This window comes from Monopterus albus, unplaced genomic scaffold (assembly GCF_001952655.1).
Source record: "Monopterus albus unplaced genomic scaffold, M_albus_1.0 scaffold19.1, whole genome shotgun sequence".
Classification (NCBI taxonomy): Eukaryota; Metazoa; Chordata; class Actinopteri; order Synbranchiformes; family Synbranchidae; genus Monopterus; species Monopterus albus.
Genome location: NW_018127899.1, coordinates 53,715 through 76,382, shown reverse-complemented (window position 1 = coordinate 76,382; position 22,668 = coordinate 53,715). Strand labels below are relative to the sequence as shown.

At 39.7% G+C, this 22,668-nt stretch overlaps 1 protein-coding gene across 5 annotated transcripts in view; it reads right to left on the bottom strand.

Annotated features, from left to right (window-relative positions):
- Nucleotides 1-22,668, bottom strand: part of LOC109956324 (cAMP-specific 3',5'-cyclic phosphodiesterase 7B) — a 49,932-nt gene that overhangs the window by 25,585 nt on the left and 1,679 nt on the right. For 3 of the 5 annotated variants that reach the window (XR_002274386.1, XR_002274387.1, XM_020593327.1), the window contains exons 1-10: nt 17,737-21,010; nt 14,370-14,459; nt 13,554-13,717; nt 13,017-13,080; nt 12,656-12,751; nt 12,294-12,394; nt 10,855-10,986; nt 10,674-10,765; nt 9,940-10,084; nt 9,680-9,776 (exon numbers count right to left, since the gene is read on the bottom strand). Coding sequence is in view for 3 of the 5 variants with exons in the window: in XM_020593327.1 (XP_020448983.1) it covers nt 9,680-9,776; nt 9,940-10,084; nt 10,674-10,765; nt 10,855-10,986; nt 12,294-12,394; nt 12,656-12,751; nt 13,017-13,080; nt 13,554-13,717; nt 14,370-14,459; nt 17,737-18,064 (1,309 nt within the window). In the remaining 2 variants the exon portion in view is untranslated. The other 2 variants (XM_020593326.1, XM_020593325.1) reach the window with 2 other exon arrangements.

Here is a 22,668-nt window from a genome sequence, read left to right as displayed (position 1 = left end):
ATGCTTATAATTGGAATTACTGCTGGGCAGCTTGTGTACTGTCTGCTACAGATCAACAAAGTCTTATGATGATACATTTATCCATCACTTATAGCTAATGATTTAACTCTTTAGCCACATTTAGCTGTTGACTATTTTTCCACTGCTTTATATTATCAGTTTATCCAGCTCTGCCTTTTGTGTGTAGTTTAGGGTGTTCTTATCTGCGCTACAAACATGAACACAACTCTGCAGTGTAGTGTAAACAGCATAACCAGTGGTTGATCTGAAATTCTCCAGAGTGGAATTTTCTGGATTAATGGTTCATTTCCTACTTTCCTTACCACAAACATTACACAGATCCCTGAAATCTAGACAAAATAAACAGTGTCATGCATGAATGAATCCTAAACTAAAAGTCTTGTTTACAGCAACAACAGCATTACTGAGCCCATATAATTGGGACTTTGATAGCAATATGAATTGACTAATGATGCACAGCCGGAGGAACAGGCCGAGCAGGTCGGACTGTACCTGTAACAACAAGAGGAGCCGTGACTTATAGGAAGCTGGTGTTCCCTCATTGGGCCTGAGGAGGAATTGCACCGACTAGGTTAGACATTTGGCTTCGTATACAGTATATGATGAACATATGCAATACAACAGTGAAAGGCTCCTATTGCAGTAAGTGGTAACGCTGTGGCAAAAAGAACAATAACTTGAACATCTCCAATGATTTTTACCTTTGTATAGGCAGATTTAGAAGTATCTTGAATGTGAAGCCAACAAGACAAAATTAAGGAAAATAATATCAGGTGTTACTCATGCAGCTCCAAACCAGTTTTGTAGTAATCACAGGCTTTTAAAGGGACATGCCACCAATTTTACACATGAAGTAAAAGTCAGCATTTTTCCTCCACCTGTTCTGCTTTAATTGTGACTGCTCTTTTTTCTCTTTTGACTACCTTTCACTACCTTTCCTTTCATTCATTTATTTCTTTAGAACATTCAAAATTCTCAAGCTAAACATCAATTATTATTATTATTATTATTATGAGGCTATGACTACAAAGTTGTGGGTTGTACTGTAGAGTCAAAGGCTGATCTAAATGACTGGAAATCTTCCACAGTTCACTTATATTTTTATGATAAACTGCAATAACACAGTCACCCTGCATGATAATGAGCAAGTCATCGCAGGCTGCTGCACTTTCTCTTTGGTAATGAACATTCAGGAAGGCCCTCAGTGCAGTTGATCTGCAGCTGCTTAGTACTAATCTGCTGCTGAAACTTATGTCAAATGGTCAGAAAACAAGAAAAAACCCCACTGTACATCCTGTACTTATCTGATGGTAAAGTGTCTCTCATCTGCCCACACACTGTTACACATATGTGCAGTATGCAAATTGAAATTAAGCAGCCTAAAAATCTGTCCGCATACAGCATGCATGTAAAAAGGAAAAAAAAAACCCCAAAACATATATCAACAAACAGAAACACTAATAACTGTGGCCAGACGTACAGAAAAGCGGCAGGTGTGCTTCTACAGAAGCAGTGGGTTATGTACCATTTGGTCAGTTACAGAAGAAAAATGGGCATTTAAAAGGCAAGATAAGAGATCCTAACACACACAGCCAGAGGTGCCAATAGGTTTCACTCCTGGATATGATAATGTACATAATTGTTTGAAGAGTGTTTGGGAATACGTGGGAGTCGCACGATCTCAATACTATGTGACAAATTAACCCTTTCTTTCCCCTAAGTGTACGCTTTAGTCATTCCACAACACAAACTGCTGCCTGGAAACCACCTGCTGCACACAGACACACAAATGTAAGGATGCAGTGGAGTGTAAACCAGCCAAGATCCATTTGACAACACATTTTATTGAGTGTGTAGTTTTGATTAGAGCACAGAAATGTAAAAATTAACAGATCAAAAACATTAATAAAATCTGAGAAGTATTAAATGTCATCAGTGTCTGAAGGTCACAGGACTGATGAAAGATCTTTAATCTCACACTTTAACATTCCATTTAAGTCTGACAACTATCACAATAGCATATAATAAGCTTTACAGTCTGACAAATAGCATAATTTAGCTTAAGTTCAAGGTGCATAATACCAGAACTAGTTTTGCTAAAATCTGAGCATACTGTTCATATATAATATTTAATGTTAAAGGTATTGAATTATATACTGTAGTAAAAGGATTTTAAATGGAAGTTGTAACTTATAAAGTAATATGATGAGATGAGTAGTCCTTGTGATACGGAGCAGTAATTGGTATGAAATGTGTATTACAAAGCTTAACACACTGTGCTAAACCGGTTTATGTGCCAGTGCGATGATATGATCTTTTGGTATGCACAGTGTGTTTTTTTAATGTATGGTCAGAACAAAATACACGGGAGAGGCATCTTGGCACTTCAACTGCCCATACAACATGACTTAAATGATTAAAAAGGCAAGGAAGTGTCCTGTTGGTGGAAAGATATGTCCTGGTTAAAGTGCACTTTGGTTTTCACACCAAAAGGGCAGGGCCATCCCTCTCCCACACTTCCTACATCTGCCACTTCTTTAACATAAGAGACTTAGCAGAACAACAGAGGTATGCTTCAGAAGAGCTATAGTTTTGCACTGAACCGATAGAAAGGATTATTATTAATATAATGCAACGACAGCGAGTACAGTATATACAGCACATATAGCGGGGATACTGACTAACAACAAGAAACTAAACCTTACAGTAGCCAGACAGGCAAAGTGAGACAAACACAGCACATGAAGTTTCATTTCTCATTTTCTAAGCACACTTTTTTCATCTTACAGCAGTGAGGCCAAGAGGTGGCAGGGTTCACCTGACATTGTCAGCACAAATGTGACTACCTCCACTTTCATTTGCTTAGTCAAATAAATAAATAAAATGAAATAAAATAAAATTACAGGTGAATTCCATGTAATGTACCAACTGATTCCTGTATACTATGAAAAATTAGCACACTTTTCCAGGTTTGCATTTGGAGGTAGATGGTTATCGGCAGGATGAACTCACGTAGTGTGTCTTTACAAAGGGAGTGGTTAAATGACTGTCATTTAAGGGGTGAAAGAGGGGGTTCTGTTTGCAGTGTCAATATTTACAGCGATACACGCTAGATGAATAATGACTGAGTGAATTTTGTGTGCGTTTGACTGGGAGGCTGAAAGACGGAATTATCATCATGAACGGATGTCAGATGACATGCTCTGATGAACACATTCAGGTCTTAAAAACAACTTTTATGTTGTCTGGGGTGATCTTGTGCATATGTGAGGGTACGCAGTCTCACCTACTCAAAACAGACCCCCAAAGGCCCCTGCAGGGTAAAATATAAGTTGAAATCAACCTGCTGACAAGATACAATTTAGAAAACTTGACCAGTCTAGTGTAAAGCGATAGGCGACCAATCACAAAGTAAACTCTTTGTTACAATCAACAAGGCTCATTTGCATTGCAAATCAGAGATATGCAAATAAGGGAATTGCAGGCCATCTCCTCACATTACACTACACTTTATCAGATTTTACTGTATATGCTTTTCCTCTTTTCCAACCAGTAGTTTCACATTTTATTATTCTTCCGGTTTTAATACTAAACTCCATTAATCCTCTTAACGTGCATTTCTTTTATCTTTTGTTCTTTTGTTCACTTTACCTTTCCCTCCCTTTAGGACCTTTATTTATTATGTATCAAATACAACTTTATACAGTTTGTTCAAGAATTATGTGATTTTACATTGTTAGAAAATGCTAACAACCTCTGTAGAATATCTCAGTATACAGTTTCATGATTCAACAGTGTGACTCACTGAGCTTCTCAAATTCCACTGTTTGTCCTGTAAACTACAACTAAACGCAACTTTACGCTGTTTGACGACAGCCTATCTTTTCTCTCTCTAAGTTAATTGTTTACATATGAGCTCAGAGGCACCAGCTAAGCTTACATCACCCAAATATTCATGTCAATTCACAGGCTGACTCTTGTATTTATTCTGTAAACAGAGCTGCAGGCAGAGGCATTCATAATGTGCCCCTAACTCTAGTGCAATGTCCTGTACTGCAGCTTTGCTCTCATACAAAACTACCAAAATGCTTTTGTTTCCATCTAGTGGTCAATCACAGTCATAACATTTTCTTGAAAAGCAAACACTCAAATTTCTGACAAATACACATGGAGTAATATGCGTCTGTTATTTTAAAAACATTTAATTTATTGTTCACAGTGCTCAGAAGTTGGTTGTCAGAGCAGAAATATACAGTTGGGATGTCAGATGACCCATCAAAACACTAAAACACAGAGATTCAGATCAGACTAGTGAAGGCCTTGTTTGGATCACTTGATCGACCATGGCGCAAAAATCTCTATTAACTCAGATTCACTCTTAATACACGACCCAATTTTGCACAACATGGGCATCATTTCATAAGTCAAATTTAAAAATTACATAATAACTGCTAAGCTCATTATTATTCCTTCTCCAGAAACATTTGTTTTTAATTGTAGGTGGGTTAGAAAATATCTAATATGATATCTAAATACCTACATTTCAATGACAACTGGGCAAACTCTGTCTAGAGATCATATATTTGATTGAAAGCTACAGAACATTCATTAAATTGACCTCATGGTTATGTATTTTTCTGCTGATTTTAAGGGGGGGGGACAACAAAAAAACACAAGGACAAGAAGACAAACTATTCTATACTATTACTATATACAAAATAATAAAAAAAAAAAAAAAATACATAAACTATTATAGACAATTTGGTATTTCTGTAAATTCTGTCTTAATCTCAGGTTAGATGGTAGAAACTACCATACAGAATAATAAGTTCAGCCTAAAACATCTCTTCACGGTACATTTTCTGATTTTAGGAGACTAACTTCTGCCATAAAAACCATTTTTGAAGTCATAGAGTTCACATTAGTAAAACCAGTATGGCTCACTGACCCTGTATCAGTGCTGATTGTGAGAGGTATTCAAAAACAAGGCAGCCCGAAGCCTGCTGTCTCATCGAGGTCTACACTATGGCAGTAATGCGAGTTACAGTGAATACAATCTGACGTTTTAGGTAGTCTTTCGCAATGTTTTCAGTTCATGGGTTTTTTCCCAGTATTGAAAGCTGTACTTGTAGGAAGATCTAACTAAAAGAAAAAAGTCAAAACAAGGCTGAGTTAGTCACTACTGTTAATTGAATAGTCAAGTGTGTACAAGTACAGAGTATTTAAATCTATCAACAGTATCAGGCTTTTCAAAGACAGTCTGTGATTCCCCAGGAGAGTAGAGACATCAAATAGTGAAAACAGTGTGCACTTTAGACAGGGTGAAGGTTTCTGCAAAGTCAGTAGAGTGCTGTGGTGAGAACACAAGTAATTTGCTTATTACCAGAGTTACAGACAGATATAAATGTGGCCAATCTATTACAACTTGGCCTGTGACTTAACTTTATTGCACTGCACCTCATACAAAAATGCTTCAATCAAGTTATTAAAAAAAACTAAACAGTCACTGAAATTCATTGTCATCTTTTTGTTGCAGTTTAAACACCTTTTCATTATTTGAGCTGTGATAATCTTTGACTACAGTGCTTGTTGATTACACTGTTTGCTGGCTGGGTTGACAGAATCATAAAACTCAGGTTATTCTTCTATTTTAAGCTCAGAGAAGACGTGGGACTTCTGTTAGCTCCCTTTACCCAGGTTCAACCACACCATGTTTTTTTTTATTTTATCTTACACTTGGCCAAACTAGTATTTACAAATATTTCTTATATACCATTTTAGATGAATAGTAAGCATTTTTAATAATGAATGACAGTATATACTTTTCTGTAACAAGTATCTTAATCTTCTTGCTGTTCACTGCAGGATAGAATGAATTAGAACTGGAGGCATTTGTCATTACTAATTGGCACAAATTTGTCTAGAACACAAGATACAGTGCACACAGCGCCTGCAGCAAGTGTAAAAGAAAGCAGTATAAAAGCCTTAAGAGAGGTAAAAGAGCAGTGCGATGTATCAGAACAGTACACTGGCATCTTGGCAACACAGACTGGGTATAAGACCCAATCTGACCCTGACACTGCGTGCAAGATCAAACAGGAAATGAGCTGCTACAGTACTGTGCGTGTTTCAGTATGCTGGTATGGCTGAAGACAAAACAGGCAGAAAACAGTTTGAATAGTGTAGGTGTAAGGAAGCTTATCCAGAAAATGAGAAAGACACCATTGCAAAATGTGTTTCACAGACAGAACAAGTTGCTGTTAAGGCTCTGTTGTATATGAGTTTGTAAAGTGAGGTTATTAGAGAAGTTGTTACAAATGTAACACCAGTGTAAGGAGAGTTAGATTTCCCCAGTATCCACACCGAGTAAAAAGGTCAATACATTGCTTATATTTTGGCATGTGAAGTGCTGAGGTCATCACAGTATGTACAGATTACACTGCTCATAATACTACACAAACACTTTTAAAAAACATGGCTCTTATTTGTGCTCTCCATGTCGGCGAGTCAGCTCAAGTCCAGAAACATCCAGCTGACAGCTGGGAACAGTGTTCGAGCGACACAGCGACACCAGCTGAAGTCACTTTGTGTCAGTCATGAATTGAATCAGTCAGTCTGATAGGTCACACAATTAAAACAGAATACACGTTACAAGTTACAGTAGCCTGATGTACCAACTTAGTGCTCGAGTTAAAAACGCACTTCAGTGAAAAGTAGACGAGTGAGACACTTGTATGAAAGAGCATCCAACATTAGTGCAAGCGGTACAAAAAAGGAGAAAAGGTGAAAAAGCTTAATGTGTATTGTCTGAGTATAAAAAGCATAGTGTACTTGATATATTCATATACTTCTCTGACAGTAGTCTTCCATATATTCCATCTTTCCAGCACTGTCCAGCTGACTTGTATGGAACTGTATATAATTTTTGCTTTTCTTCACTGTTCCAGCAGCATTGTGCAAAAACAATATTTTCTTCACTGATGCTTCATCTCCCATCAGCCACAGCCTTTCAGTAACTCTGAAACAGGGTTTAAAGAGCAAGGCATGACTTTGTCAAATTGGCATTTATTTACTAAGATTATCCATCCACCTGCTCAACCATGGATCTCCACATCTTCTTCTTCCTTTTTGCAGTGCTACAGTCCTCTGCTCCTGCAGAGGAACCTGTTTTCCACCACTCCAGGCCACAGTCCCAGCCTGCACTCCTACTTTCAGAGCCTGTGAACAACCAGCAGTGGGGAAAAATACACTGGAGGACAAACGAGGAGGTGGATTAACATCCCTCTCCTCCTTTTATAAAGGAAGATGAAACACTAAGAAGCAAGAGGAAGGTTAAGGGATGTCTTCCCCCTCTCCGTCTCCTCCTTCTGACTCACGCTTCTCAGTGTGAGAGCATGTTTGCGTGTCTAGCCGTGTGTGTGTATATCGTAAGCGGCTCCAGTGGGCCTTGTTCTTGTGCAGGTGACCCATCATGGTCTGGCTGAGCAGGCTGGGCTCAGTGAAGCGGTGCCACGCCTCAAAAAGAGGCTCCACAATGTAGGAGATAAAACCTAAGACAAAGGAACATCTGTTAGGTACACACACACACACGATGTGCATTTTTTGCATGTGTGTGGTGGTGTGATGATATAATCGTGATGATAATGTTTGTGCGTACTCTACAACTCACCTATTTGGATAGCTGGGACAGAGTCAGCCTGCTGGTTACACAGAGGACTGATCTCCAAGTCAAACTTTTTCTCCAGGTCACCTGTCAGGTAAACAGCCAGAGTTTATTACAGTTGTCAGAAAAGCCAGAATAGCAGAGGTAAAGAAAAAGATGACAGATTTATGTTAACAGTGGCTCTAATGACTACTTGTTATGTGAAAGCAGCTGCTTTCCCTGGACTCTGCAGCTACCCACTCTCTCTGTGGGACACTTTAGAGTCTTTCATCTCATTGTTTTGGTTTTCCAGCTGCAACTTTACTGTTCTAATTCACTCTCAACACATTCATATTATTTCTGGCTACAGCAGACAGCTGTTTTCAACAAAATGGCTCTAAAAATCCACTTTAAGCATCATCGCCAACACCAAACAGCACACAGTAAAACTTAACAACTAGCTTGGGGGGTGTGCGATATTGGCAAAAAAAAAAAAGTATATTAATACAAACAACATTTAAGAGAAACTGGACTTATTTACTTAAAACGGGAGCATTTAAGTACAACAATACACCAACACTGAAATTGCATTTGCAGAATGATTCCACTTTAGTTCTCTCAGTGTGTTTTTGTGCTGGTACCTTGGCTGTTTTAGTCCTGTCGTCAACAGCTGCCTCACAATGCTTTTCATATTCTTCACATTCTGTGCTGGTTGGTTAGATGGTGAAACAAGCGGTCGATCTGGCTTTAACAGCAACCAATTTAGTTTATAGATTGCTGTCTTTTGAGCAACATCTGTTTTGTCAAATCCAAATCCGTGCGAGTGAGGCTGATCCATGTCAAGCAATTAAATCTAACGGCGTAGACTGCGAGGCTAATGGTGTCTGTAATTTCTCTCGTGTTGTAACTTGGCTAATGCATTTTTAGGCAGCTACGTTTGGTGTGAAGTGGTGATCATGAACACAAGGCTACATGATGCAGTGAATGTGTGGATTCTCATAGCATGTGGCTGTTTTTTTTTAAGTGAGTGACACACAATAATGTCAGCTTGAACATTAAAAAAAACAACAACAATTGAGATACAGTATTATCATAGACGATATATATCGTATACCCCTTGTGGTACACAGCGGACCACTGCGCAGCTAAGAGGAGATGGTTCCATCTCAAAAAGCCAAACCAACATTAACCCCACTTTCTGTATTTTGTCCCACTCTCTGTACAAAAGAAAAGCCTCCTACGGTCTGCCAGGCACTTTCTTGGACTTTTCGCAGACAACAACTCCTCAACAGCTGGCTGTTGAAAATGACTGCTTGTCATTAGGAAAACACTTCTTATAATGTTTACTAGGTGGCAGTGGGGTTAATTTATAAACCATATCCTGCACTGACAACAAAGGGGAGAAAAGTTGGAATAACAACAGAAGGGTTGTAGGAAACAGCGTATCATGGAGTGGGGACAGTGCAGCAATAAGAGATACCCCATCTTGTCCCATTTTCACCATTTATCAGACAATGTGTAAACTCTTAGTTAATGCACCTTTAAATAAAGATGCTAACAAGCACAATGTTAAACATTTTAAAATGTTAATACACGTAGAATTAAAACATCAGTAGTAACTGCTACAAATCATTTTCAGCTTTCAAAGTCACATATTTACTGTAAACAAAGACCATTATTGAGTAAAATATCCTCTACTGGTCATATTTATATATTTTACTCTGAGAGGTATATCACCTTGATGGAATCTGAAGGAAACCTTATTATAAAATTCTTTACAAAATGCTTAATTTTACCCAACAAAAACAACCCAGAAGTAGGTTTCTGTTACTGAAGAAAAGTATTCAGTTTGTCACTTGTTAAATGTATTTGGGTGTCTTGAAAGTATCACAATGAGAAAACACATTTTCTTAAAAGATAGTTTCCTTAAATTAAGGTATACCTAAAGTACTTGTTCATGTCATATCCACCACTTTGTTTTGATCCTAATTTGACTTGAGAGGACACTTTACTCACCCTGCCTGTAGAATTCCTCACACACCCTCTCACTCCACTGTTTGCTCAGCTCCCAAACCCGACATGGGTTACAGATGTCTGCACACTTCAGAGCAATCTGAAGGCAAGGACAACAATGTATAACATCATGTATATTTGCACTTGCTCTACTGCTTAAATGCCATAAATGAAAGTATGAAGTTATTAAGTATAAATTAGAAATGGATTTTTGGTGAAAAATGTATGGATATACTGTACTGTAAGATGGATGTGCAATGTACCTGTAGCATAAAATGCCTGTGTGAAGCAAGCTGAAGGTCCAGGTCCTGGTTGCCCAGATGTTCTCTGAAGGTTGACAGGAACTCATTCTGTCGGCTGATGTCTGTAGCCAGAATGAGAGAGCCCAGCTGCTGCTCCATGTCCTGCCTGCAGAGTAGAAGGGGACACCCTTGAGGCAAAGCAACAAAACCTCTAATACCTCTGCTACCTTTTTACTCTTTACCTGTATACCAGTGACAGCTACATTTTTGGAAATTTATTAGAAAGTTACCATTGTGTCTGCTCTGGTGCACAATGTACACTTCCTGCTGCTTGTTACATGCTAAATAAAGAGCTCCTGTGTTGGTGTTCTCTGACCTTCTAGTGAACGCTAGCAGGTGGAAGAACATGATACCAAATGCATAATGATTATTTAACCATATCAAACAGGCTGATGTATGTCGTTATGTGTGCATGTGTCTGTAAATTCTTTGTAGCTGCTGGGTTTTGAATTTCTAGATGTACAAGTTTGCTAATAAGTTATAAGAAATGTCACTACAGGAATGTCCAAGATTGTCTGTAGTACGTCAAAAGAAAGCTGTCATTACATTGTCTTTTTTACCACAGAGGACTGACAAGTTTATTTTATGACTGGGTAAAATGTCCCACTCCTTAGGGATGTGTTTTACAATTTTCCAATGCCCAATACATTTAAAATATCAATATCATCCTCTAATGTGTGTGCGCGCGCTCTTACGACATGTCAGCAGGCAGGTGTGACAGCAGTCCTGACTCTCGCAACATTCCCACAGTAGATCTCCAGTGGTGACTCTCCAGCACAGATGTGTTCTGTACAGGACAAGTAACATCAAAAATGTTTTCACACAGACACCACCACCATACATACTGAAACACACACCTGCACCCTTGGTATGTACCTGGTAGAGGGACGCCAGGTGGTGTCTGGTCTTGATGAGGAAGGGCTGGTTGACTCCAGGATGGTCCACATCGTGCGCAGCTGCTGCCATCAGACCCAGGAACACATCTGGAAGACTCAGCTGCTCTGCCAGCTACAACACAGTAATGGCCCACAGACACTTGCACTCATTTTAAATTAAATTAAACATGTCTGCTAATCTGACCCTCAAAGTGTTTGGAGAGACATACAGAGAGCACCCTGAATTTATAGAAGTTATAGAATACATCTCATGTCTTTTATAAGTCCGTCCCTACGTCCTTGGTCGACCAAGGACGTAGGGGCGTTCCAAGTCTCTTATGTCGGCTCTGAAGACTGAGGAGCGAGGGCAGACCTGAGGAAAGGACATCTCATGGCGTTAATAAAATGTTTCCTTGAGTCCTTTCTCCTCATGTTTTTCTCGCATCTTACATGGGCGGGAATAAAACATGAGAAAAATACCCAAGTGAGGGAAACGACTGTGTTTATAAGAGACTTGGGATGTACCCACAGAGTCTCATCTCATTACTCTGTCCATTTTTTTAAATAACCGGTAAATATTTTAAGATAATTACTAAACATACAGTGAGTAATATGAAGACATTGGAGTTCTTTGTTGTTTTGGCCACACTTCAACACAGTAGACCTTGATGTAACACCATCAAACTAAACATGACAGTTAGTGCCTCAAACCTAGAAGTTAGTTTTATTTCAAATCCAGTGTTTTGGAATAATGAGCCTAGATAAAATCATCTTAATACTAATGGACCGCATTCAGTCACTGGGATTTAGTTAAGTTCTGACTAAGTTTATTTATTCTTTAATGCAACAACCCTAGTTTGTATATTTTACCTTCCCTTTTGGAAAAGGTCCTGTTGTAATTTAAGTACAATAAAGGACACATACTGTATGTTGCCCTCTAACACAGCTATGGATTTGAATTCAAAACAGACCCAGGTGTGTGTCACAGTGTGGAGACAAAAAGCTTCATGGTCAGTAAAGGACAAACTGGTACAGTATATTGATTGGACAAGCAGCAGGATGTCATGAGTGTCAACTAGTTATTTAATGCACACCAGTATGTGTGCTGTATCGATTTCAATTTATTTGTGTAAGTGCTTTTAACAAAATAGGTGCATCACAAAGTGCTTTACAGAGCAACAAAGGACACAAAAGCAATTACTGTATAAAGGGAAAGATGGAGAGACATAATCTAGTCAGAGGACTTCAGGGATTTCTCCAGGCTGTGGACAGATGTGCTGTCAAGCCTAAGTGAGCAGGAATTATCCTTCATGTAGAAGAGCTAATAGAATATGTCAAGGAGAAACGCAGCCCTAGTTAATTGCTGTAGTGTGTGTATGTGTGAGAGAGGAGGGAGTTGACAGAGAGGGTGTGTGTAAATACAGGATTATGTTTTTTTACCTTGGGCTCCTTCAGGTAGCAGTACATGGCTTGAGTGACATCTGCTGCATGAACAGCATTGTGATAGGGATTCTGGGAGTGGTAGTCCTCCTGCACCATGCCTGGTAAGACAGGAGACAGGAAATCTAAAGCACCTTTCACATGTTAATCTAATATTAATGCAGTTTAGGCAACACTGCTGAAACTGCCATGTAAAGGTCTTACACTGATTGACAGAGAAAAAGCAGTTGACAACAGACATCATTTATCAAATTCTACAAGTCAATATTAGCCATTATTATGACGCACACTCCATCATGGGAGAAAACAAGATAGGACAGAGGATGAATGGGTGGAATCATTGCCACTTTCCAGTAGCTTACTCAGAAACCTGTGCAGTTTGACCATGTCCAGTTGGAAGTGATCAATGAGACCGTAGACACTGAAGAGATGGCACATCAGAGTCACCAGGCTGTTACCTAAAGAATCCACACACATAAATATTCCTACGTGAAATGCCACATACAATATAATGCAGTGAGTCAACTATTTAAAAAATGACTTTTTAATAGAGTACAATTAATAACTGGAATATGATAGTGACAAAAAAGTTATTTTTTAACAAAATGACGATGACATCTAATGACAACCTAAAGTAACTAACTTGGTGGTGGAATTCAGTAGACACCCTGATTCAATTTTACAAAAATTAAAAATGTGAATCATTTTAAAAACAAATCTTACCATTTGTAAGACGATCGAAGAGGAAAATGTCAAAGTTCCATGTGCCTACTTTTGATAGCATATGCTGTAACCGAAAGAGAAGTAGCTGTCAGAACAGATCTGTGATTTATCTGCTTTCACATGTGGCACATGTGATGCAGAGAGCTCAGGACACTGGTATCTCTGCATCTCTGGGGGTATATCTCAATTCCCTTAACTGCATCCATGTTTCGCTCACTTGCATCCCAAATAAGATGTGAGGGAAAATATTGTGAGGACACAAGAGACGTCCCTTCGTCCAATTTGTCATCTGAAGTGTTCAATCACCAACTGATTTTGGTCCATAAAAGACTTCTGTGAAAGAATGTCTCTTGTGTCCTCGCTCCCATCTCCTACAGGCAGCCTTTGTGCTCCTCCCAAACAGAAATAAAGGAACTGGAACATCCTTCATGATGGCAGATTAGAACGACTTCCAAGTCAAGCAAGGATTGAGGACCGATCAGTTAGGGGAGTTGAGATATACCCACTGTGTGTATGTGCCTGTGAGTGTGTCTCTACCGCAGCTTGTCCGAGGTAGTGCTCGTCCAGGAGGTGTAGTGACCCAGGAGCGTGGGGCACCAACCCCCTCAGCAGCCTGGAGGCGTGACAGTATCTCTGGAAACTCAGCAGGCGCTTTACCTTTCTTCTGGTGCCAGACTCTACCTCCCCCTGCTGAGCACTGGCTGGAGATACAAAGACAAAATTTACCAAGCAGAATAGTTGTACACAGCAGACAACCAAGCAATCTGGTAGACCTGGAACAAGCATGGCATGAAGAATGGGCTAAAATTACACCTGAAAGGGGACAAATGCTGCTCAGGTGGTACCCAAAGAGAACATACAAAGCATTAGAGAACATTTCATAAAGGGAGAAGCAAACTTTTGCACTGATATGCTTTCCATGATTTTACTATAAAACTTTCTTTTTATACAATTCCTAACCATTTTTTTTTTACTTCTATTGATGAAGGAACAGTTGTACTAGATGAAAGTATGTTAAATATTAATGCTGATGAGAAAAAAAAAATCTTTTACTGTTTTTGCAATTTCAAATTAAGGAGAGGCAAACCTCTACACCCAACTGTAGCTCTATGTAGGGGCAAAATGTATATGAACATTTAATATTATGATATGGGTAAAAACATATTATGCTTTGTAATACCGTATAACCAGTCAGAACTACTTCTGTACCCATTAGAAACGTTGACTGTCTGTTTTGGGGAAAATGTGGATTTCTAGGCAAATTGACAGCTGTGTTAGTGGACTAACAAATGCTGACATGGGCAATTGATGTACAGTATATTGTGTTATATTTAAATGGGTGAGGAAACATACTTTTCAGGATGTGCAGGTCAATCAACGGGTAGGAGCCTCGTCTCTCAGCCAGCAGCACACCAGCATGACCAGTGCTCAGTCTGCCATCAGCTAGACAAAAAGAAAAAGAAATGGGGGGAGGAACAGGAGAAAGTAGAAAGATAGATGCACAAATATTAACATTTGGTGTTAGAACAGACATTCTGTTGTGGCCATCATTGGCAGCCACAGGCCCAAAATCCATAAAGGGAGAGGAGGTGAGTGTTGAGACTAAGGACAATGGCTGAATGGCAAGTTAAGCAGCCAGCAGGGTGATAAGAGGACAACTGTGCCAAGTGTTCCTCCAGTGCTGTGTATAGCTGTTAAACATAATTAGCCGCTATCAAAATCAGATTTAGAGTTGTATTTAAATAAGCTTTTGTGAAACAAGAGGCTCTTTAACACTGCTGAATCGTCAGCATCACGCATCTGGCCCCAGTTTGCCCGTGGAGAATGGATTTCATGCTATGGTGCAGATGTTGTGATGCATGTCTGAACACTGATTATCAGACTGGTGCTACATGGACTGGACAAACAGGAGTGGATGTGGAATTTTTAATTTTCTGCTACAAATCAGTGGTTTTCCATTTGAACCTAAATCATAATACCCACTTTTAAACAAATGACAAATGTTTTCCAGCAAAGAAAAGGAAATCTGTATTACTCATATGTTTGACATGCTGACACCTTTTCTCCTAAAAGGATATTATGCGTTTTTGTATGAATTCCTTCCACAGGAAATGTCTGCAGAAGTCCCAGAAGTACCTTAGGGGTTTTAGTGCTTTGCTGTGTGAGCATCTATCAGAGGAACGGGAACAAAACACAACAATAGATCCTTGAATATTGAACAGTACCTCTGTTTAGGGTGCAAAACATACACGCTGAAGTCTGTGACAAAAAGACAACCGACGTATGTCACAGCACACACATGAAATTTACACATAAATAAACTGAAACAATGGGAATACTGAGTAATTTACAGATCACATTTGTGGAACTGGGGCATTTTAAGCAGCTAAACCACCTGTTAATGGGGTCGGAGTCACTGTGGTAACTCCCTTGGGTTGCCTGATCTTGCCTTTCAAGCGTGGGTTGCCAGTGGCAGAGTTTGCAGGCAGGTGTTGTGTTTTTGGTAAATGTATATATGTTTGCGTCTGTGTGTAGGCTAGGCAGCTATACATAAAACATATTGTGGAAAAGTGACACTGTAGGTATGCATGTTCTCACCCAACAATCAAATATAAACCACTCAGCTTGTTAAAGTGAGACAAAGGAGTCCTGCTGACCTAGTTTGAGAAAGAAATAGAGAAAAAGGGGAAAGCCTCTGCTTTTGTGTCCTGCATGCTGGCAGGGAAGCAGAGAAGGCAATACATCATCTGGAAAAGCCACTGCAGTAATACTCCGATCACCCCCACTCACACACACCACCCTCTGGCCATCTTCCTTCACTCTAGCTATCTCGCCACACTTCTATTATATGTCAGTCCATTCTTCATTCCTTCACAACTTCTGGCTCCTGTTTCATCCTTTGCTCTCTTGATTACTACCCCCTCAACCTTCCCATCATGCTTCTTCCTTCCTGTCCAACAACAGCCCCCCCCAAACTCTGTGTGGTAAATAGGTCATTGTCTCTGCACTGAGCAGAATTGGGTCACTGAGGATAAAAACATGAATCAGTTGGAAAGGGTGTTTAAAGACGCAGCAACGCACATGTGCCTCATCATGCACTCGTGCATGAACAGTCGCTGCACACGCACACTTGCAAATGAGGTTAAATCCCTGATTCAAAATGCAAAAACAAGATCGCACACTTGGCACACATCAAGCACACACACTTACATGTTACTATTGCTGGCTCTGTGAGGACACACTGACCTAATGTATTCCCAAACTCCTTACCCTAGAGCTTGACCATGACAAAAAAAAATGCCTAACACCGACCTAACACCTAATTCTAACCTGAGCTCTAAAGGTCGGATCCCTCAAGAGAGCCCTTTGAATGAAAATCTTCACTTGGTGTCACTGAATCAGTGGGTGTTTACAGCACAAATTGTTCTTTGTGGCTGTTTTTTTCTTCTCAAAAAGGGACAGTCAGACACGTTGTTGCCATATGCAGCATCAACACTCAAATACAAACAGTTTTAAACACACTCGCAGATGATGCTTCCTGCTGCTGCTTTATCTGAATACAAGGTTAAATACAATGTGCACACACACACACACACAGCTAGCTGAAATGTAGCTAATGTACAGGCAATGCTAACGCTTTCTTTTTTTGTGTGCTTATGGTCTGACTGTGTCAGAATCCATATAAGTAAAAGATGTTTTGAACCCAGGTTCCTCTAGTCCACTTTTTGAGGTGATCAGAGTCCACATGTAAAATTCTGACTGTGTCAGAATCCATATAAGTAAAAGATGTTTTGAACCCAGGTTCCTCTAGTCCACTTTTTGAGGTGATCAGAGTCCACATGTGAAATAAACAAACAAACAAAAAATACAAAACAAAACTGGAATTCAGACATTTGTTCATAACAATTTAGGTATTATAAAAGAAAACTGAACAAACTGAAATCTTTTGCCTGTAATCTTTGGATGAGATGCTGAACTGCCCTAAGCCAGGGTTGTTCTGGTCTTTTCAGTCCTTGCTATGATAAATGTCAGAATGACTCACCATCACCACTACGGCATCTTGTGATGTCTTGACACATTGTACATGATAATAAAAACTGTGCAGCCAGACTTTCACTCATTGTAAGAAGTCGTGAAATGAAGGAGGTTGTCACCACTCAAAGGGAAAGTTACAGGCAGCGAACAGTTTACATTTGTAATTCATCACCTTATGATTCACACAGGTAAACCCCCACAGTATTAATCATCTCTTCTTCTTAACTCTTCAAAAAACACAAAGATTCACATGTATATTGTTGAATGTTTACACTTGGTTACTATTGGAAGTATTTTTCTATAAAAGCTATTTTGTTAATGACAGTATTTATTGTTTTCTTTATATGCTAAAGTTAATCTTACACAGCGACATGCGGGTATCGCTAAATGGCAATGACATGACTTTATCACAAAAGATAAAAAACATAATCAGACAAACATTCAAATACAAAAACAATTTTCCACAAATATCATTCTGAAGAGAATAAATGTATACAAAATATTAAATACCAGAAAATATTATATCAAAAACAAAGTTGTGTTTTCTATTATTAATTCATTTTAATGTAGTGAACACACAACACAGCTGCTGGATCAAACCTAAATAATAACATAATTTATACATCAAACATTTATCAGGAATCTTGACTCCCAAAAGCAGTACTATGTTTTATGTGTGAGTTACCTTCCAGGTGTGTAATGCTTTCCTTTACGTCCTGCTTCCCCTCCTCTACATCCTCCTTGTCTGCATCTACCCAAGTGCTCGCTTGACTTCTTTTGTGCCCTTGAGGGTCTCCCCTGCATGCCCTCCAGGCTGCCCTGAGCTGCCGTATGAGAGCTGGAAGTTGCAGGGCCAGTGAAAACCCCCTGCAAGAAACCGGGGGGGTCCTGAGCGGATCCCACACTGGCGAGTGGGAAGTCTCACCTGGACAGACCCCTACGTCAAGCCCGACGCCTAGACTGGAGCCCCGCGTTCTGAGATCTGGGCCCCAGAGCCCCTCTAACACTGGCATCCTCACACCACACAAAGATACATGAATGATTTACAAGTGAACAGAAAGATCAAAGTAAAGAGGGGGTCAAAATGGTGGGACCAAAAAAAAAAGAGAGGAAGAGAGACAGCAGAAGGAGAAGCTCACTGTCAGGAAGCCATAGGTGAAAAGAGGACAAACTGAATGGATGTAGGACAGGAACAAAGACTGCAGAGGGAGACAGAATCAACAGGAGGAATGACAGTAGGAAACAGAAAGTGTGAGTCAAGGAGAGCAGAAACAAACAATGTGAAGAGCAGAAAAAGAAGAGAATCCATGTGCATCACTCTCTCCCAGAGTCGGCCACTGACAATTTGCTCCCTCCTTCTGCCGCATTCTCTCTCCCCTCTATAACCCCAGTTGCGCCAGTGTTGTTGTGGAGTCTAAAAGCCCCTCCTCTCCGCACTCCGAGCTCACTCACACACACTCTGTCTGTATGCTGCAACTCTGACAACAGACCAATAGGATTCGTGTGAAAGTTAATGGGGCTCTGGCTTCACAGACCCATCCTATGTGGAACCCAGGTGAACATACACAAAAACGTGCACAGAGACTTTCCCTCCCCACATGGAATTCTGCAACAAATACTAAAATTAGCATCCAATATAAACTATCTGTAAAGCAGTTTATGTGCAGCACTATTTTTAGTATTTGAGGTATTTTTTTCAATTATTTATATAAATGTTCAGTCAATAAATTGCCTGAAACTGATGAAAATAGTGAAAAATGCCCATCACAATCTCCCTGAGCCCTAAGAGAGGTCTTTATATGTCTTGCTTTGTCCAGCCAACGTCCTAAGTCTATTCCAATTATGAAATAAAATGAAATCCAGCATTTAACCAGCAATTAATTGTCTAATTGTGCACATAGTTGTTTAAGCCTTGGAGCACACATGCTTGTCTCCCAACAGAACAGGATAATTAACTTGTTCTGCTTGAAGGTACATGGCACACTGTGAGTCATTTTTTATTACAGCTCACTGGCATAAAAACACTTGAGCGGGTTTGTTTTGATTTACTTGTGTTGAAATCTTCTGTCCCAGTGACTAACCAGCCTTGGGTTTAGACACAACTAGGATTTCTGATAGGAGCAGAAGAACGGGAAACATCACAGCCTTGGTAGTTTGAAGAAATGTCTTAGGGAAACAGTAAAATGGTGGAATTCAAGACGACTGCCTCAGGTACTGCTGTATGAACTCTAACTGGACTTACATAAACTTATGAGATTTCCACTTTCACTCAAATCCAACTTAGGACTCAGTCATGGCTACATTTGTATTACCTACTATTTGTGTTCTAAAACAAAATCTTGTAAAATGTTTTAATGGCCTGAAGTGAACCAGCTTTAACTCTAATGGATTTACAGGAGTGAACATTCATTTGGCACTGATACACTCTCTACCTGTCATCAGTAAATATCACAAACACCAATGGTTTCTTCTGGTTGCTGACAACCACATGTTAACTAGCAAGGCTCCAAGTGAATGAAAGAAGTTCTATGTATAACCATGTGAAGGATGTGGTGCTGTGGCCATGGCATGTTCCCGCTGAAGTGTTCGCTTGAGAAAGTCACAATCAAACAAAAGCACTGACACACGCAGGCACAGATAGGCAAACAGCCTTGAACATCACATGTGGAGCACAGTAAGTCAACTGCAAAAAATCGTGAAATAAAGAGCATGGAGATAAAAGATACAAGCTGTGAGGAAGTGTGAGAAGCAGGCAATGACACAACGTACAACGTTTATGAAAATGCACCCATGACTATGTACTCACTGTACACTTGTTGGTTTCATGATGCCAAATCATAATTCTAATCAGCCCTCCAAATGTAAAACAACCTCTAACATCTGCATGAATGAGCGTGACAGTGACAGGGATCGCCAGGACTGAATCACATGTGGCTGTTAACAGATGAGAATATGTGAATAAAGCTGCAAAAGAATAATAGCAGCAAACAAGCAGAACTAGGAGTTTTAACTGTGTGGATGTGCAAAAAGAAGTGACAGAAAGTAAGAAACTGTGAAACAGTGATAATGGCACAGAATGAGAGAGAGAAACATATCAGAGACTCAACGAGATCAGTGGGAGTCTCGATGAGTAAAGCTGGGAGTCGGCCAGTGGACTGCTGGCTCCAAATGATCCCTCCCTCCCCTTCAGTGTGTCTCACTGCGCGCGCGCACACACACACACACACACACACACACACACACACACACACAATGCACAGGATCAAATATGATAAATTCCACTCAGTCTGCGCTGTGACAGACCCCTATTTTTGATTCTCTTTAAAAATGCTACTGGTCACATTTTCTGGCAGGCTGCTGTAGAGAAGTGGGCCAGCCACTGAATTAAATGCCCTGTGTTTATGTATTTGCTTGTTCGTGTTTGTGCAAGTGTGTAAACGTGGGCGCAGTTATTTTGCAATGCTAATTTACACACTGCCTTGACTTTATCTTTCTAACAACTTTAGGTTATTTCACACTTTTTTCCTGGGAACATTTAAACAACTCTGATATTAATACGGAAGAAAAAGCTTCGGCTACATTTCAAGGTCTGAATCATCAAGGTCGGAGACTGCACTGTCGTTATGATAAACAGCTACATCTTAGTGTCGCCAATCCAGACACTGCTTCAAAAACACAACTTGAGCAATACTCAGCACAGTTACACTTGCAAGAACACAGGCTTCTCAACAAGTTGGACTTCTACAGAGTTGTGAAACTTGCTGCATTGAGCACCAAAAAAATCCGTTCAAATGGACAGCGTAGTATACACAGATATCAGAAATGTGTTTCTGTTTGACACGGAGATTACACTGGGCTAAAGGTTAATGAAAGCCTGAAGCACGGTTACCACAGATTTGGAACTGACTACATACAGTATATTGAAGGCCTTTTGCATCGTGGGTTCGGGTCAGTTAGCGTTCTTACCCAGCATGCGAACTTGTATGGCATTCTGCTCCGACCTTTTAAATGTGACCGCTCCACACCTCTGTGGCAGAGCGAAAGAGGGAGAGAGAAACAGAGATTTGTATTACAACACCCAAAAATACACACTGCCACCAAAGGGCATCAATGAACCTCCCTGAGAAAGAGAAACTGTGCCAAAAGTCTCACAGTCTTTCGCACAAGCACTTAAATTCTACGGCAAAGTTCAGCTCTACAACTCTATATCAACATTACATATATTAATATATTACTTAAGGGATGCTAATTCTGATTATTAAGTGTATCAATGTAAAAAGTTAACATTGAGCCTTGCACTTTCATACACTGTAAATGTAATCTGTTAGTGTAGCTCATTGCATTATATCCTCACTGACTTCAGTCAATTCTCTGAATGATTTGTTTGATCTTACTGAACCGTGCATCCACTCAGCAGTTAAGATGATGATGATGCTTAACAGTTTAACACATCTCTCCATCTGTTTTATTCTACATCCCAAACTGAATCATTTATTTGGAACTGGATCCAACACATCTGTTTAAAAATAACCAGCTAAGTGAATAAGAGAGAGTATGGTAGTACTATCGGTAGTGACATGTCTAATTCCATGTCATTTTTTCATCATTAAAAAGCTGTTAGTAGTTAAACATTTACCATGATGGTGAAAGGTTACTTAACATACTGTATGTTAATTATTGTTTAGTGCTAAAAATGTTAAACAAATCAGAAAATAATTAGATATGCACATAACGTACAGTAATAAAGCTTGTTTTTTTGTTCAACCAACAACTCAAGACAACCAAAACATTCAGTTGACTATCTTACAGCACATGACACAGAACAGCAGCAAAGTTTTACATTTAAAAAGCTGGAACCAGCATATATATGCATTTTTTGAATGAAAAATGGCCCTGCAATGGACTGGCAACCTGTCCAGGGTGTACCCTGCCTTCGCCCGATTGCTGGCTGGGATTGGCTCCAGCCCCCCTCCGTGACCCCGGTTGGGACTGAGCAGCATAGAAGATGAATGAATGAATGACTGAAAAATGACTCCAAACTAATTGATTGTCAAAATAGCTGCAGCTTTATTTTCCACTGCTATACTAACCATTTAAACAACTAATCATTCCAACCTGATTAATACCAAACCTCTACTTGTGAATCCCGAGTGATCCAGCCTTCTGCTGGCTGCAAAGTAATGGGAGTGTTGTCAAACATTTTCCACTGTGGCTTTTGAATCAACAATACCTTGCCCAACTCACACTGATGAGTCAAAACTGATCAAGTACACAAGAAATGTCCATTGTACCCTGATCAGAGATCAGCTCCCAAGTCATACTACAATCCAAAATCCTTTTGGGAGGTTGTCTATTTATAATGCCTAGTAATGGCTATAATACTTATAACAGCTTCAGATCGGTGTATAGTGGACAAGCGTGAGAGTGGTCTCAGTACACTAAGCAATGTGGTTTTATTCTAGAAACATGAAATCAAAGACACACACATGTGCATATCTGACAGAGACCAGGTACCCTACACAGTGCTCAGTGGTTCCCCTCTGGTGGAAGACAGTCATAAATGTATACCTCGAGTAGGAGGGTTTACATCTAAATTAGTGGACTGTTGTTTACTGGC